This window comes from Ranitomeya imitator, chromosome 1, assembly GCF_032444005.1.
Source record: "Ranitomeya imitator isolate aRanImi1 chromosome 1, aRanImi1.pri, whole genome shotgun sequence".
Lineage (NCBI taxonomy): Eukaryota > Metazoa > Chordata > Amphibia > Anura > Dendrobatidae > Ranitomeya > Ranitomeya imitator.
The window spans coordinates 450,574,433-450,588,566 of NC_091282.1; the positions used below are offsets into that span (position 1 = coordinate 450,574,433).

A 14,134-nucleotide genomic window follows, 5' to 3' on the forward strand; every position below is an offset into this window, starting at 1 on the left:
GTAAGCTGTTGTATGGCCTGAAGTTTGACAATTTCCATCTAAATATTTATAGGCAATATGGTATTTTACTTACTGCTGAGGATTCACAGCCAAACACCCACAGTAGGTCATCCAGATCCTTCTCCTTTACAGTTTCATCAATAGATACGCTAAGCTGGCAAAAAAAAATTTTTTTTCGTTTACATACAAAAGGTTGATAACCCTTCAATCACTATGTCGTACTTACAAAAGTCATTGGGTTTGGTACATCTATACAAGCTGCAATGACCTGTTCATAGTTTAAACAGAAACTGAACAATGTTCAGAGCAATAATAAGAAGCACACAGGTTGTGTCCAAATAGGGTTTTTTTTTTTTTGTTTTTTTTTTTGTTTTTTTTAACATACATACACACACTAACTAACTACTTGATTTAGACCAGTTTTTTTTAACTTCTACCCATGTATCCAAAGACTACTTACTGAACCATCACTGTACATGCGGAGGTTTATCTGACGTTGTGCAGCTCGATCCAGAACCTCTTTGACTGGACAACCACAATGAAGCTTCACTGTATCAAAGAACAAGTCGTTGTGTAACTGGTGCCCTGCTCTCTTCAGACCTGAGCAAGAGAGTAGAAGAAATTAAAAATTAACAAGAACTATAGATAGATGCAAATTTATTTAAAGAAAAAAAAATGCTAATTTCTTATTTAACAGTCTATTTTAATGTCTATTTGAGAAGAATATAAACCCTGTACAATACAAAATCTTTATGTTTAGGACTCTAGTCATGTAGTTCGTGTGGTCAGGACCAGGACCGGTACGGGCACAAGCACTAGGTACAGGGACAGACATAGAATGTTAGAGTTGGAAGGGACCTCCAGGGTCATCGTGTCCAACCCCCTGCTCAATGCAGGATTCACTAAATCTTCTCAGACAGATGTCTGTCCAGCCTCAATTTGAAGACTTCCATTGAAGAAGAACTCCCCATCTTTTTTTTTATAGAATCATTGGTGGAACCTGTGCAGCTGCACAGGGGCCCAAAAGCTTAGGGTTCCACGGTCATCCTAAAATAAGGGTACCGTCACACAGTGCAATTTTGATCGCTACGACGGCACGATTCGTGACGTTCGAGCGATATAGTTACGAGATCGCAGTGTCTGACACGCTCCTGCGATCAGGGACCCCGCTGAGAATCGTACGTCGTAGCAGATCGTTTGAAACTTTCTTTCGTCGTCTAGTGTCCCGCTGTGGCGGCATGATTGCATGGTGTAACATATATCGTATACGATGTGCGCATAGTAACCAACGGCTTCTACATCGCACATACGTCATGAAATTATCGCTCCAGCGTCGTAGATTGCAAAGTGTGACAGCGGTCTACGACGCTGGAGCGATATTGTTACGACGCTGGAGCGTCACGGATCGTACCGTCGTAGCGATGAAAATTGCACTGTGTGACGGTACCCTAAGTGTCCTTCTAGCAATTAGATTGCACACAAGGACATGAGATAAGTTTCATAATTCACAGTTACTGGTGGATAAGAAATAATTACGGTAGGGGCTTTACTCTGAACTACAGAATAAGAGGAGGCCCAATGTATAGCTCTAGCACAGGGACCCCGTCACCCTGACTAGGTGCATTTCAGTTGTGTAGCAGAGACTCTAATCCGCTACATATGATTTGGAATAGCGCTGGGAAAATATTACACAATATTTTAATAAATTAATATTTTACATGCCAAGATTAAAAAAAAAAAAACGCACACGGGAATACTTTGTTACCTTCTGCAAGTATTAGTGTAGCATTGTGAACTCTACGTGCAATATGCTTGAGGCCATTTGGACCATGGTAAACACAGAACATTGCAGCCATGTTTGCCAGCAAAGCCTAAAAGAAGGTCACATTAAAATAAAAGGAAGCATTAAGCATATGGCAAAATACAAAATGAAAACCATTGTAGATGCTCTTAAAGGGTATTCTAGCAGAAGTATTTGCCCTCATTAACTGCATAGATGAAGGTTTATTCAGTTGGGGGTCCAACCACTCGGACCTCAGCTGCAAGGCAAAGGTCATTTTAGAATGGAGCAGTGATAAAGAATTTGCCCTCTTGTTCAGTTCAAAATCTATGACTGATGTAAACAGCCAAGCAACCACCTGGCAAACCGGAGGTTTTTAGCAGTCACTCATCTATGTAGCATTTATAGCCCATCTAATGAGGAGCGGATAAGTGCTTCTCGCTGAGATACCCCTTTACGTAGCTTTTAAAACATGCAAGCAGCCCTCAGCTTCATAAATTTGCATATAAGCTGTGAAAAAAAAAAAAAAATTTAAGCCATTGCTAAGGATTTAAACATCATAAATATAGGCGATCCATTACCTCTATTGCAGCATAGTTTGTTTTTTAGGTTTTTTTGGTAGAGATTTTAGTCCCACAAGGACACCACAAAGTACACAGCCTATGTTCTAGGGAAACATACCTGTGCAGTACATATGTTGCTGGTGGCTTTATCCCTTCTGATGTGCTGTTCTCTAGTTTGTAAAGCCAGGCGATAAACTTCCTTTCCAGCAGCATCTCTAAAAACAACATTTACACAAATGGAAAATTTTGAAAAAAAAAATATAAAAAATAAGCCACATAAACCCCGATAACTTCACTCATTTGATAGCAGAAAACTAATGGCTGAACCAGCAACAAAAATCAAAGCCACTGCAGTCAGTGACAGTCAAATGAACAGAACCTGATGTTTGACATGCAGGCAATTGTTTTTTGTGGTCTCAAATTTGGCATCGTTTCTCCAAACAGTAGACCGATTATTTTTATCAATTATCACTGGCATTTAGGCGCTCTGCCAAGTTTGATTTTGCTGACACTACTTACCTAGTCACTCCAACCATTCTGCCAGGCATCATCCGAACCAGGTTCTCCTTCACTGCAAAGAAGGCTGCATGTGGTCCACCATAGCATAGGGGTACACCGAATCTCTGAGAGCTGCCAAGAGCAATGTCTACGCCAAACTCACCAGGTGGCCTCAAGATGCACAGTGCCAGGAGGTCAGTGGCACAGCAAGCCAAGGTCTTAAATGAAGAAAAACTGACTGTCAGAATTGAAATTTAGATGCACATAACTAAAATAGCAGTAAGTTTAAGACCACTGAGACAAAAAGCTCAATCCTGATAACATTTATTTCCATGTACACAAATGCACTGGAAGCACCGCAAATTCAATTCTAAAAGAAAAAAACAAAAAACAAAACAGTAGTGTCTACCAGGGCTGTGGAGTCAGAGTCCGAGTCCATTTTGGTGGAGTCAGTATAAAATGGACCGACTGAAAATAAACAAATTGTGTACAGTAGTACAATGCAGGATGTGCTTTAAAAGTCCTATTAATGTCTGTTCCTGATCTAAGGATCTGGGCTTCTAGTTGAGATGAATCTGTGCTGCACTTTATGTACATGCTCAGTAGTGACGCAGAGCTGTGGGGTCGGAGTCAGGGAAATTGAGAAGTCGGAGTTGGTGGCTTGGCTCACCGACTCCACAGCCCTGGTATCTACATTTTCATTTACAAGCTCGAATATTTCCAGTATAATCTGAAGTTTTGGACTTGCATTCAGGCAAAGCTTATACTACTCTCCTGTGCTGGTGCCGTTCCTGCCATTTCTCCTGAGGCTTCTGTGTTGTTGGGACAAGCGATCCCCACCTCATGTTGAATTGAGCATGAAGAGGAAATCCGATCAGCTGCAGCTTAGATTTGTGCGAAGGCGGAGAAGGTGAAGCCAGAGCCGATTGGGTGCCAGCGTCATGTGTCATAATGACCACATAAGAGCCCTGGGACCGCAGAAATGGCGTCAGCATGGGAGGGGAGTATAGGTTTTATTATTTTATAACGGTCAAACATTTTGACTGAGAAGGGGGTGTCCTAGTAGTGTATAGCCCCTTTAATATTGGATTTAAAAAACACTGTTGCACTCAGGATCAACTGCATGAATTGTCCTCCATCTATTCATATTCAATTGCCATTATACTTTTGACAGACACCATGCACCTAAAATTCTACATCAGAGCAACAGGTAGTAGAAAGGAATAGATAAGCATGTTATTATATCTTGCAAGTCTCCAGAAACATGCTCTTCCTTCGAAAACTAGTCAGCTTCGAGATGAAGACCTGGCTCAGATGAAATTTTGGCAACCAAGCCATATTTTCAACCCTTTTACTCACCGCAGATACACACATTTAACAAACCTAGTTCAAAATGGACCTCACAGTACAGAGGAGACAGTCGGGTGGCCAGGAAACCAAAAATGTAGAAACAGAGGGCAATATTTGTTCACTGCAAGCCTATCACATCGCAATCCTTTGGCTAGACAGCTGATATTAGATACTCACTGTCGACCCTTTAGTATGAGGGCCCTGGTGCAAAGAAAAAAAAATAAAAAATTTGGACCTGGGCATTCACCTGCATATTGGGCAGCCATATGAACCCTTGTAGGATTTTAGAAGCTATAAAAGCAATACCTGTTCCTTCACCCATGTAATAATGTCCCCCATCCTGAGCCCCTTCCAGTAATAATGACCCCTATTTAGGCCCCTTCCATTCTTCTCCAGCACATTTGAAAAAAGAAAAAACAATTTTCACCTTCCCCTACATCCTCTTCTGTAGCCTGCACAGGAGCTGGCAGCTGACTTTGACAGCACATGAAGTCACTTCCAAGTTGATGTCAACGTCAGCGCCGCCTTCTGTTTGGCCAGTGGCTTGTATAGCAGCACAGTGAGCCGATGAGTCTCTGCATTGCATTTTGCCTGAATGCAAGTCCAAAAGCCGCAAATCCAGGTGCAATCTGTCAGCATCCACACACACACACACACACACACCTCCCTCCAGCAGAGGCCTGGTTGTGGTTGCACCCTCTGCAACAGCAATAGTTACACCCGTGGTGAACAAAAGACACTCCTAATAGCCCCCCTATCTAGCTTTTGCTATTCAATCATCTCTTAACATTTGGGCTTACCCCATTTTGGTGAGCTCGGTCAACCAGCTGCGTGAAGTCTTCTATCTTTCCATCAGTGTCTGGATATTGAAAAAGAACACCACTGATATCTTTCCCACTAAAGTCCATCTCATGTGGCAACATCAGCTCCGTTGTGACACCAATATAGCTTCAAACAGAATGAAAGTGTTATGGAGCAATAAAGCTAGCTGGTAAAAGTAAAAATACTGGTGCAAGCAAAGTTGGGGGGTGAAACATGTCAAATCAACTTTTTTGGAGGTTTCAAATGTTAATGTGCTGAACAAGTTACCTTTATTCTCCGAGTCAGCATGATTTATGGCAATACCAAATTTATATAGTTTTATTTAGGTTTTACTACTTTGGCACAATTTTTTTTTCAGTCATTATTTCAATGGAGCTGTATGAGGTCTTATTTTTTGGGAAACAAGATGTTTCCAGTGGCACCACATTTTTCTAATATACAAAAAGAAACCATTCTGGATTTTACATAAAAATTATTTTTAATTTACTTTAAAATATTTATTCTGCAGCCAAACAATGACAATGTCCAATTTAGGCTATGTTCACACGTTGCATTTTTGCAGTTTTTTAATGCAAATTTTAAGCTGCGTTTTACAGTAGCAGCAAAAGCTATGAGACTTCAGAAATACCATGCATTGGTTTTTTCTTGACCACTCTGGAAAAACGGTGTGTTTTTTGAACACTGCAGCATGTCACTGTTTTTCACCCACAGAAAGCAATGAACAAGTGCAAAAAATGCAGCAAAGAAACACTGCCACATCAGTATGTGAAACCCAATTTATTTTTGTGATTTTTAAGATTTAAAACCATGTTTTGGTCTCCTCACATTAACATGGCAGTTATGATTAGTACAGTTTAAGTTAGTGATATATGTAAAGTAAACATTGGCTGACCAAGGTGTGAAATTGAACAATACCGAACCAACTCAAGGGCTGACCCAAGTGAGAAAGTAAACAGTACTACAAACTCAATGCTCTGTCAATGTCTTAGGTAAACTATTCTAGACCAATTCAACTCCCCCATCCCCCGCTGTTACATTTGTAATTGAGCATTTTTTCATTAACTTTTTTGTTCACGGTAGTCAGTTTCTTCAGACAATCTTTTTCCACTAAATAAATTTGATGAAATTTCCATTTTTCCCCAAAAAATAGTTTTACATAGGTCTTCCATTGGTGCCCCAACACCTTCAGGATCCCAATGTTCATGTTTCTGTGGTATGTGTGCACGTCACTTTTATCAATGTGATAGTGTTCACTTTTTCTAGCACCTTTTCTCTTTTTGATTGGTTGACTGTTAATCTCACCAGCATAGGGATATCTAGGAGCTTTAGGGATAGCCACCGAGGAGCGGGGGTGCCATACTCTTATATTGCATACGGTGCCAACCTCCGCTGACAGGCAGATTGTAAGGATAGATTTCTTGGTGCAGGGCGTTTTTAGTATGCACGGTTGATTGCACGGTAAACGTTTGTTTTTTAATAATATTTAATAAAAGGTATATTTTATTTATTTCATGTAGGGTCATTTTCGTTAGCCCAGTTGAGTCACAATCCCTACCAGTTATTGTTTTTTATTAATTATTCTGTGTTAGAAGCAAAGCTGAATTTTGGGGTCCTGAAAAATGCAGCAAAAACTCAATGTATGAACATAGCCTTATGGAGGTTTTTGGTTTAGGTTTTACTGGTCAGAAAAAAAACAAAAACAGACGGAAAAAAAAAAAAAAAACTTTTTTTGGGACCCATATTACAAGACAGGACTTATTTTGTTACAGTGGCATGTAAAAGTTTGGGCACCCCTGGTCGAAATGGAGAAGGAGAAGAAGTGTTCTCCGATAACTTAGGCTAAGGTCTGAAAGCATGGTCAGTGAGGGTTATAGCTTGTTCATCATTGTTAGGAAAGGCCAGGTGATGCAAATTTCCCAGCTTTATAAAGACCAAGCCTCTAACCTTGTGCCAAAAACCAGCAGCCAAGGGTTCTTCTATGCAGCTGCCTAGCACTCTGAAAATGAAAATGGTGGAGGCCCACAACGCACGAGAAGACTACAAGTGAAAGAGCAACTTGAAAATGGTTTGCTCAATTCTTAATTACATTTTGAAGTAACGGTTAACAGGAACAGTGGAGGTCAAATAAGGTCTAGAAGACCTTGCAAAATGTCATTGAGAGTTGCTCATAAGATTGCTAGAGGCAAATCAGAACCAGCGCTTAACTGCAAAAGACCTACAGAAATATTTAGCAGACTCTGGAGTTGTGGTACATTGTTCTACTGTTCAAAGACACCTGCACAAATATGGGCTTCTTGGAAAAATCATCTGAAGATGACCTCTCCATCCTCACCATAAAATTCAGCATCAGAAGTGTGCAAAGGACCATCTAAACAAGTCTGATACATCTTGGGAAAAAAAGTAAAAAATCTTGTGGACCAATGAGCATAAAGATAGACTGTTTTGGCCACAATGAAAAAAAAAAAAAACAACAAAAAACAGAGTTTCAGGAAAAGAACATCTCGCCAATCATGCTTTGGGGTGGTGTCGCTGTCAATGGCATGGGGAACATTTTACGGGTAGAGGGAAGAATGGATTCAATGAAATTTCAACAAATTCTGGAAGAAAAAAATATCATCTGTAAAAAAGCTGAAATTGAAAAGAGGATGGCTTCTACAAATGGATAATGATCCTAAACACATCAAAATCCACACAATAGCCAACCTCGAAAGGTGCAAGCAGAAGGTTTTACAATGGCCCTCAGTCCCCTGATCTGAAAAATGTTGAAAATCTGTGGCTAGACCTCAAAAAACGCATTGAATGCAAGGTGGCCCAGAAATTTCACAGAACTGGAAGAATTTTCCAAGGAAGAATGTTTGAAAATCCCTCAGGGGATGCTACTAGGTACTAAGCATGTAGGTTGCTTAAACTTTTCAAAAATTACAAAAAAGAAAATTGGCCCATGGAAATGTACAAGAGAAGTCTGTATTTTAGGCAAAAAAAAAAAAAGAAAGAAAAAGTGTCATCTTTAACTTTAGGCCTTGTAGGGTTCATGTAATCTTCAACTTAACGGTTCACAAGAACAGTCATTTTGACCAAGGGTTGCCTTAACTTTACAAGTCACTGTATATGGACTCACAGAATAAAAAGAAGTTTCCTTTCAGTAAATGAGTGCACAGCTGTAGCCTCTAAAGGGGGCGTTCTGGCTACACTGCCAGAGCCAGTGAGCTCACCGAATGGCTGTCGCGCTGCATCCTAATACCAAGCACTGTAGCCAATGCCAGATACCACGAGCATCAGAGGGTCGCCGATGGAAGCAGAATATAATGCAGCTTGTTTCTTTATAATAAACTGCAGCTGGGGACATTAAATGTACTGAAAGACTGAAAGAACCCCATTATGAGGTCATTTATACCACATGGTAAGAGAATGAATGTATGTATGTATGTATGTATGTATGTATGTATGTATGTATGTATGTATGTATGTATGTATGTATGTATGTATGTGTATGTGTATATATAATTTTTTTTGTTTTTCTTCAAAAGAAAAAAAACTTACTTTGCTCTTGTCTGAACCACAGCTATGCTTTGAGGATGGCAACGGCTGTCAACATAGAATTTTCTCCTCTTGTTTTGCCTAAATAAAATGTGCAAAGAAATGTCTCTAATGATATGGACAATAACTGGTGCTAAAAAAATGTCGATACCAATGAAGTGTTAAGAGCAACAACATAATGAGGCGTCTGACCTGTGACACAATTGCATTGCTTCAGCTGCTGCCGTTCCTTCATCCAGCAAAGATGCATTCGCCACATCCATCCCAGTGATATCACATACCATGGTTTGATAATTCAGCAAGCTCTCAAGCCTGCCCTGGGACACTTCTGGTTGATATGGTGTATACTGTGTTACCCTAAAAAAAATAAGAAAGGGGAGGTTTAGTTTTTTTAATCCATGAAGCCAGATTCTTGGTTTACACTGCATGCACACTTTGGTAATTTGTATTTTTGATGACTAGCTTTATTATTGAACTACAGTGCTGTTGGTGGATCCACACAAGGCTAATAAAACTGAAAAAGTAAGTAAAAAAAATTAGTGAGGTTTTGTCTTAGTTGGAATAGGTGTGTAGAATTATTGGGCAATTAATAGTGTGTAGAATTATGTAACTAAATGGGAAAAAAAGTAAATTGTTCAATAGCATTCATTTATATGAACATGTCAGAAATGTGTCAGTGACCGATATAATGCTTCCATCCATTTAGCCTGTCAGCTTCTTAATCTGGTGACCAACATTTTTGGGGGGGCAACACCAACCACAGCGTCTCAGACCATGTAGAGAAGGGTGTACTGTTTTGTTTTGTGCTGTCCAGTCATCCTCTGCAGATCTTGCAGGGAGGCATAATCTCAATTCCATCATTATGCTGGTGTATAGTATTGGTTTTCCTTTGCTGCCATCTACTGGCATTCGTTATAATAGGTTTTTATGTATTGTAGCTGTAATTTCCTCCATTTTTGGTTTCATCACACCTTGGTCTTTCTGGTCTGTGCCATCTTGGCAGAGACATGCATCAGAACTGGGGAGGATTTTACTGTTACCACTATCCTCCATATACTACCTCATTCTTTCATCTTCCCTAGATATCCCAACCTCATTTGTCAAGGTACAGGTCATTAACTACCTAAAAGTTAATCTACTGAATCTTCCTTCCTGAATTAAACTAAATGCAGATGGTCAGACAAGAGGAGAGGATAGCGAGCAACCTACCATTGCAAGGCATGTTGCCACTTACTACTGACAAGGTAACATCCAGCATCAACCTGCAATTTAGGCTACAGCTAGCTGAATCTCTAGAGACTAAACAGCACCATTTTGTCCCGATCTATCACAGCCATACAAACCAGAAATCTTACTTTCCCCAAGGGCACCACAAGGTAATCCAGCAACAGCCACTGGGAGATCAGACACGTCTGACAAATGCATGAGTCGCCAGGAGCTAATAGAGCATCAGTCTCTCTCAGTCTGAGGACCGTGCAGAGAACTAGAGCCTAGAAGTCTACCTTTTGATCTGTAATCCAAGATCTTAACCTCACCAGAAAGGAACAACGGGATTTGTGTGTTAACTGGTTAGGTCCAGAATCAGCAGAGTGCTTTAAGATATTAAGAGCAGTTCATGGAGGCCATTCAGACACAGATCTTGCAGCGGCATGGGAATGACAGAAATTTATAGTAGCTCCAAAGCCATAGAATATGCGTTATATAGGAGAGTGCAAACTTTCCCAAAGATAAGTAAAAACGACAACTGAGAACGTCAGGATCTGACAGACCTTCTAAATGAAATCAAATTGGCGAAGTTTGACTCGCGTCTGTCAGGACATAGTTACAGTTATATGAAAAAGTTTGGGCACCCCTATTAATCTTAAGCTTAAAGTTTTATAAAAATTGTTTTTTTTTGCAACAGCTATTTCAGTTTCATACATTTCTAATAACTGTTGGACACAGTAATGTTTCTGCCTTGAAATGAGGTTTATTGTACGAACAGAAAATGTGCAATCTGCATTCAAACAAAATTTGACAGGTGCATAAGTATGGGCACCCTTTTCATTTTCTTGTTTTAAATACTGCTACCTACTTTTTACTGACTTACTAAAGCACTTTTTTTGGTTTTCTAACCTCATTGAGCTTTGAACTTCATAGCCAGGTGTATGCAATCATGAGAAAAGCTACTTAAAGTGACCACTTGCAAGTTGTTCTCCTGTTTGAATCTCCTCTGAAGAGTGGCATCATGGGCTCCTCAAAACAACTGTCTAATGATCTGAAAACAAAGATTATTCAACATAGTTGTTCAGGGGAAGGATACAAAAAGCTGTCTCAGAGATCTAACCTGTCAATTTCCACGGTGAGGAGCATAGTAAGGAAATGGAAGAACACAGGTACAGTTCTTGTTAAGGCCAGAAGTGGCAGGCCAAGAAAAACATCAGAAAGGCAGAGAAGAAGAATGGTGAGATCAGTCAAGGACAATCCTCAGACCACCTCCAGAGAGCTGCAGCATCAACTTGCTGCAGATGGTGGCACTGTGCATCGGTCAACTATACAACGCACTTTGCACAAGGAGAAGCTGTATGGGAGAGTGATGCGAAAGAAGCCGTTTCTGCAAGCACACCACAAACAGTCGGCTGAGGTATGCAAAAGCACATTTGGAGAAGCCAATTTCTTTTTGGAAGAAGGTCCCGTGGACTGATGAAACCAAGATTGAGTTGTTTGGTCATACAAAAAGGCGTTATGCATGGCGGCCAAAAAACACAGCATTCCAAGAAAACCACTTGCTACCCACAGTAAAATTTGGTGGAGGTTCCATCATGCTTTGGGGCTGTGTGGCCAATGCCGGCATCGGGAATCTTGTTAAAGTTGAGGGACGCATGGATTCCTCTCAGTATCAGCAGATTCTTGACAATAATGTTCATGAATCAGTGACAAAGTTGAAGTTACGCAGGGGATGGATCTTTCAGCAAGACAATGATCCAAAACACCGCTCCAAATCTACTCAGGCATTCATGCAGAGGAACAATTACACTGTTCTGGAATGGCCATCCCAGTCCCCAGACCTGAATATCATTGAAAATCTGTGTGATCATTTGAAGAGGGCTGTCCATGCACGGCGACCATCAAACTTAACTGAACAGGAATTGTTTTGTAAAGGGGAATGGTCAAAAATACCTTCATCCAGGATCCAAGAACTTATTAAAAGCTACAGAAAGCGACTAGAGGCTGTTATTTTTGCAAAAGGAGGAATGCAGATTGCACATTTTCTGTTAGTACAATAAACCTCATTTCAAGGCAGAAACATTACTGTGTCCAACAGTTATTAGATATAGGAAACTGAAATAGCTGTTGCAAAAAAAAAAAAACAATTTTTATAAAACATTAAGCTTAAGATTAATAGGAGTGCCCAAACTTTTTCATATAACTGTACCTCGACACTGCTCATGGTGTGAATCTAGTAGTGTCCATATGGTCATACAATATGCATGAAGGAAAAAAAACAAAAAAAAAGTGGGTGGGGGTGGGTAGAGCAAGGCTCACAGAGATGAGAGCATAATGTGTCCTTTCCTCCCTTTTCCAAGATTAGTCAGTGACCAAGCTCAAAAGAACTATCCCAGCTTCCACGTTAGTAAACTCCATCATCATCATCATCATCCAAAAAGGTATAAACTTTCAAATGTAGAGCTTTAAGGGGTTTTCCCCCCACAAAGGTTCATTTTAAAATCAATAGATCTTTGAATAAGGACTTCCAAAATTGGATGTGTTAAAATATCGTAGTTACTTACCGATAACGGTATTTCTCTGATCCCATGACGGCACTAACGAGAGAGAGAGGGATCCGCCCTCAGGGACAGGGAACCCACAGGTTAAAAAGGTGGGACCTCTCCTCCACCTCAGTTGGTTTACAGAGCCTTGCAGGGAATTTCTGCTGTAACTTAATTGGTTATTTTTACACAACAAATCATAACTATATAACTTATATAAGCTCCTATATATATATATATATATATATATATATATATATATACAGTGGGGCAAAAAAGTATTTAGTCAGTCAGCAATAGTGCAAGTTCCACCACTTAAAAAGATGGGAGGTGTCTGTAATTTACATCATAGGTAGACCTCAACTATGGGAGACAAACTGAGAAAAAAAAAATCCAGAAAATCACATTGTCTGTTTTTTTTAACATTTTATTTGCATATAATGGTGGAAAATAAGTATTTGGTCAGAAACAAACAATCAAGATTTCTGGCTCTCACAGACCTGTAACTTCTTCTTTAAGAGTCTCCTCTTTCCTCCACTCATTACCTGTAGTAATGGCACCTGTTTAAACTTGTTATCAGTATAAAAAGACACCTGTGCACACCCTCAAACAGTCTGACTCCAAACTCCACTATGGTGAAGACCAAAGAGCTGTCAAAGGACACCAGAAACAAAATTGTAGCCCTGCACCAGGCTGGGAAGACTGAATCTGCAATAGCCAACCAGCTTGGAGTGAAGAAATCAACAGTGGGAGCAATAATTAGAAAATGGAAGACATACAAGACCACTGATAATCTCCCTCGATCTGGGGCTCCACGCAAAATCCCACCCCGTGGGGTCAGAATGATCACAAGAACGGTGAGCAAAAATCCCAGAACCACGCGGGGGGACCTAGTGAATGAACTGCAGAGAGCTGGGACCAATGTAACAAGGCCTACCATAAGTAACACACTATGCCACCATGGACTCAGATCCTGCAGTGCCAGACGTGTCCCACTGCTTAAGCCAGTACATGTCCGGGCCCGTCTGAAGTTTGCTAGAGAGCATTTGGATGATCCAGAGGAGTTTTGGGAGAATGTCCTATGGTCTGATGAAACCAAACTGGAACTGTTTGGTAGAAACACAACTTGTCGTGTTTGGAGGAAAAAGTATACTGAGTTGCATCCATCAAACACCATACCTACTGTAAAGCATGGTGGTGGAAACATCATGCTTTGGGGCTGATTCTCTGCAAAGGGGCCAGGACGACTGATCCGGGTACATGAAAGAATGAATGGGGCCATGTATCGTGAGATTTTTAGTGCAAACCTCCTTCCATCAGCAAGGGCATTGAAGATGAAATGTGGCTGGGTCCTTCAACATGACAATGATCCACAGCACACCGCCAGGGCAACGAAGGAGTGGCTTCGTAAGAAGCATTTCAAGGTCCTGGAGTGGCCTAGCCAGTCTCCAGATCTTAACCCTATAGAAAACCTTTGGAGGGAGTTGAAAGTCCGTGTTGCCAAGCGAAAAGCCAAAAACATCACTGCTCTAGAGGGGATCTGCATGGAGGAATGGGCCAACATACCAACAACAGTGTGTGGCAACCTTGTGAAGACTTACAGAAAACGTTTGACCTCTGTCATTGCCAACAAAGGATATATTACAAAGTATTGAGATGAAATTTTGTTTCTGACCAAATACTTATTTTCCACCATAATATGCAAATAAAATGTTAAAAAAACAGACAATGTGATTTTCCGGATTTTTTTTTCTCAGTTTGTCTCCCATAGTTGAGGTCTATCTATGATGTAAATTACAGACGCCTCTCATCTTTTTAAGTGGTGGAACTTGCAC

The 14,134-nt window shown here is 40.4% G+C and overlaps 1 protein-coding gene across 1 annotated transcript in view; it reads right to left on the reverse strand.

Moving 5' to 3' along the window:
• GLDC (glycine decarboxylase) overlaps nucleotides 1-14,134 on the reverse strand; it is a 120,250-nt gene that overhangs the window by 21,414 nt on the left and 84,702 nt on the right. The window contains exons 4-11 of the mRNA XM_069764482.1: nucleotides 8,743-8,907; nucleotides 8,554-8,631; nucleotides 4,992-5,139; nucleotides 2,863-3,059; nucleotides 2,462-2,558; nucleotides 1,766-1,871; nucleotides 461-600; nucleotides 74-154 (exon numbers count right to left, since the gene is read on the reverse strand). Of these exons, the coding sequence (XP_069620583.1) occupies nucleotides 74-154; nucleotides 461-600; nucleotides 1,766-1,871; nucleotides 2,462-2,558; nucleotides 2,863-3,059; nucleotides 4,992-5,139; nucleotides 8,554-8,631; nucleotides 8,743-8,907 (1,012 nt within the window). The remainder of the gene's footprint in view (nucleotides 1-73; nucleotides 155-460; nucleotides 601-1,765; nucleotides 1,872-2,461; nucleotides 2,559-2,862; nucleotides 3,060-4,991; nucleotides 5,140-8,553; nucleotides 8,632-8,742; nucleotides 8,908-14,134) is intronic.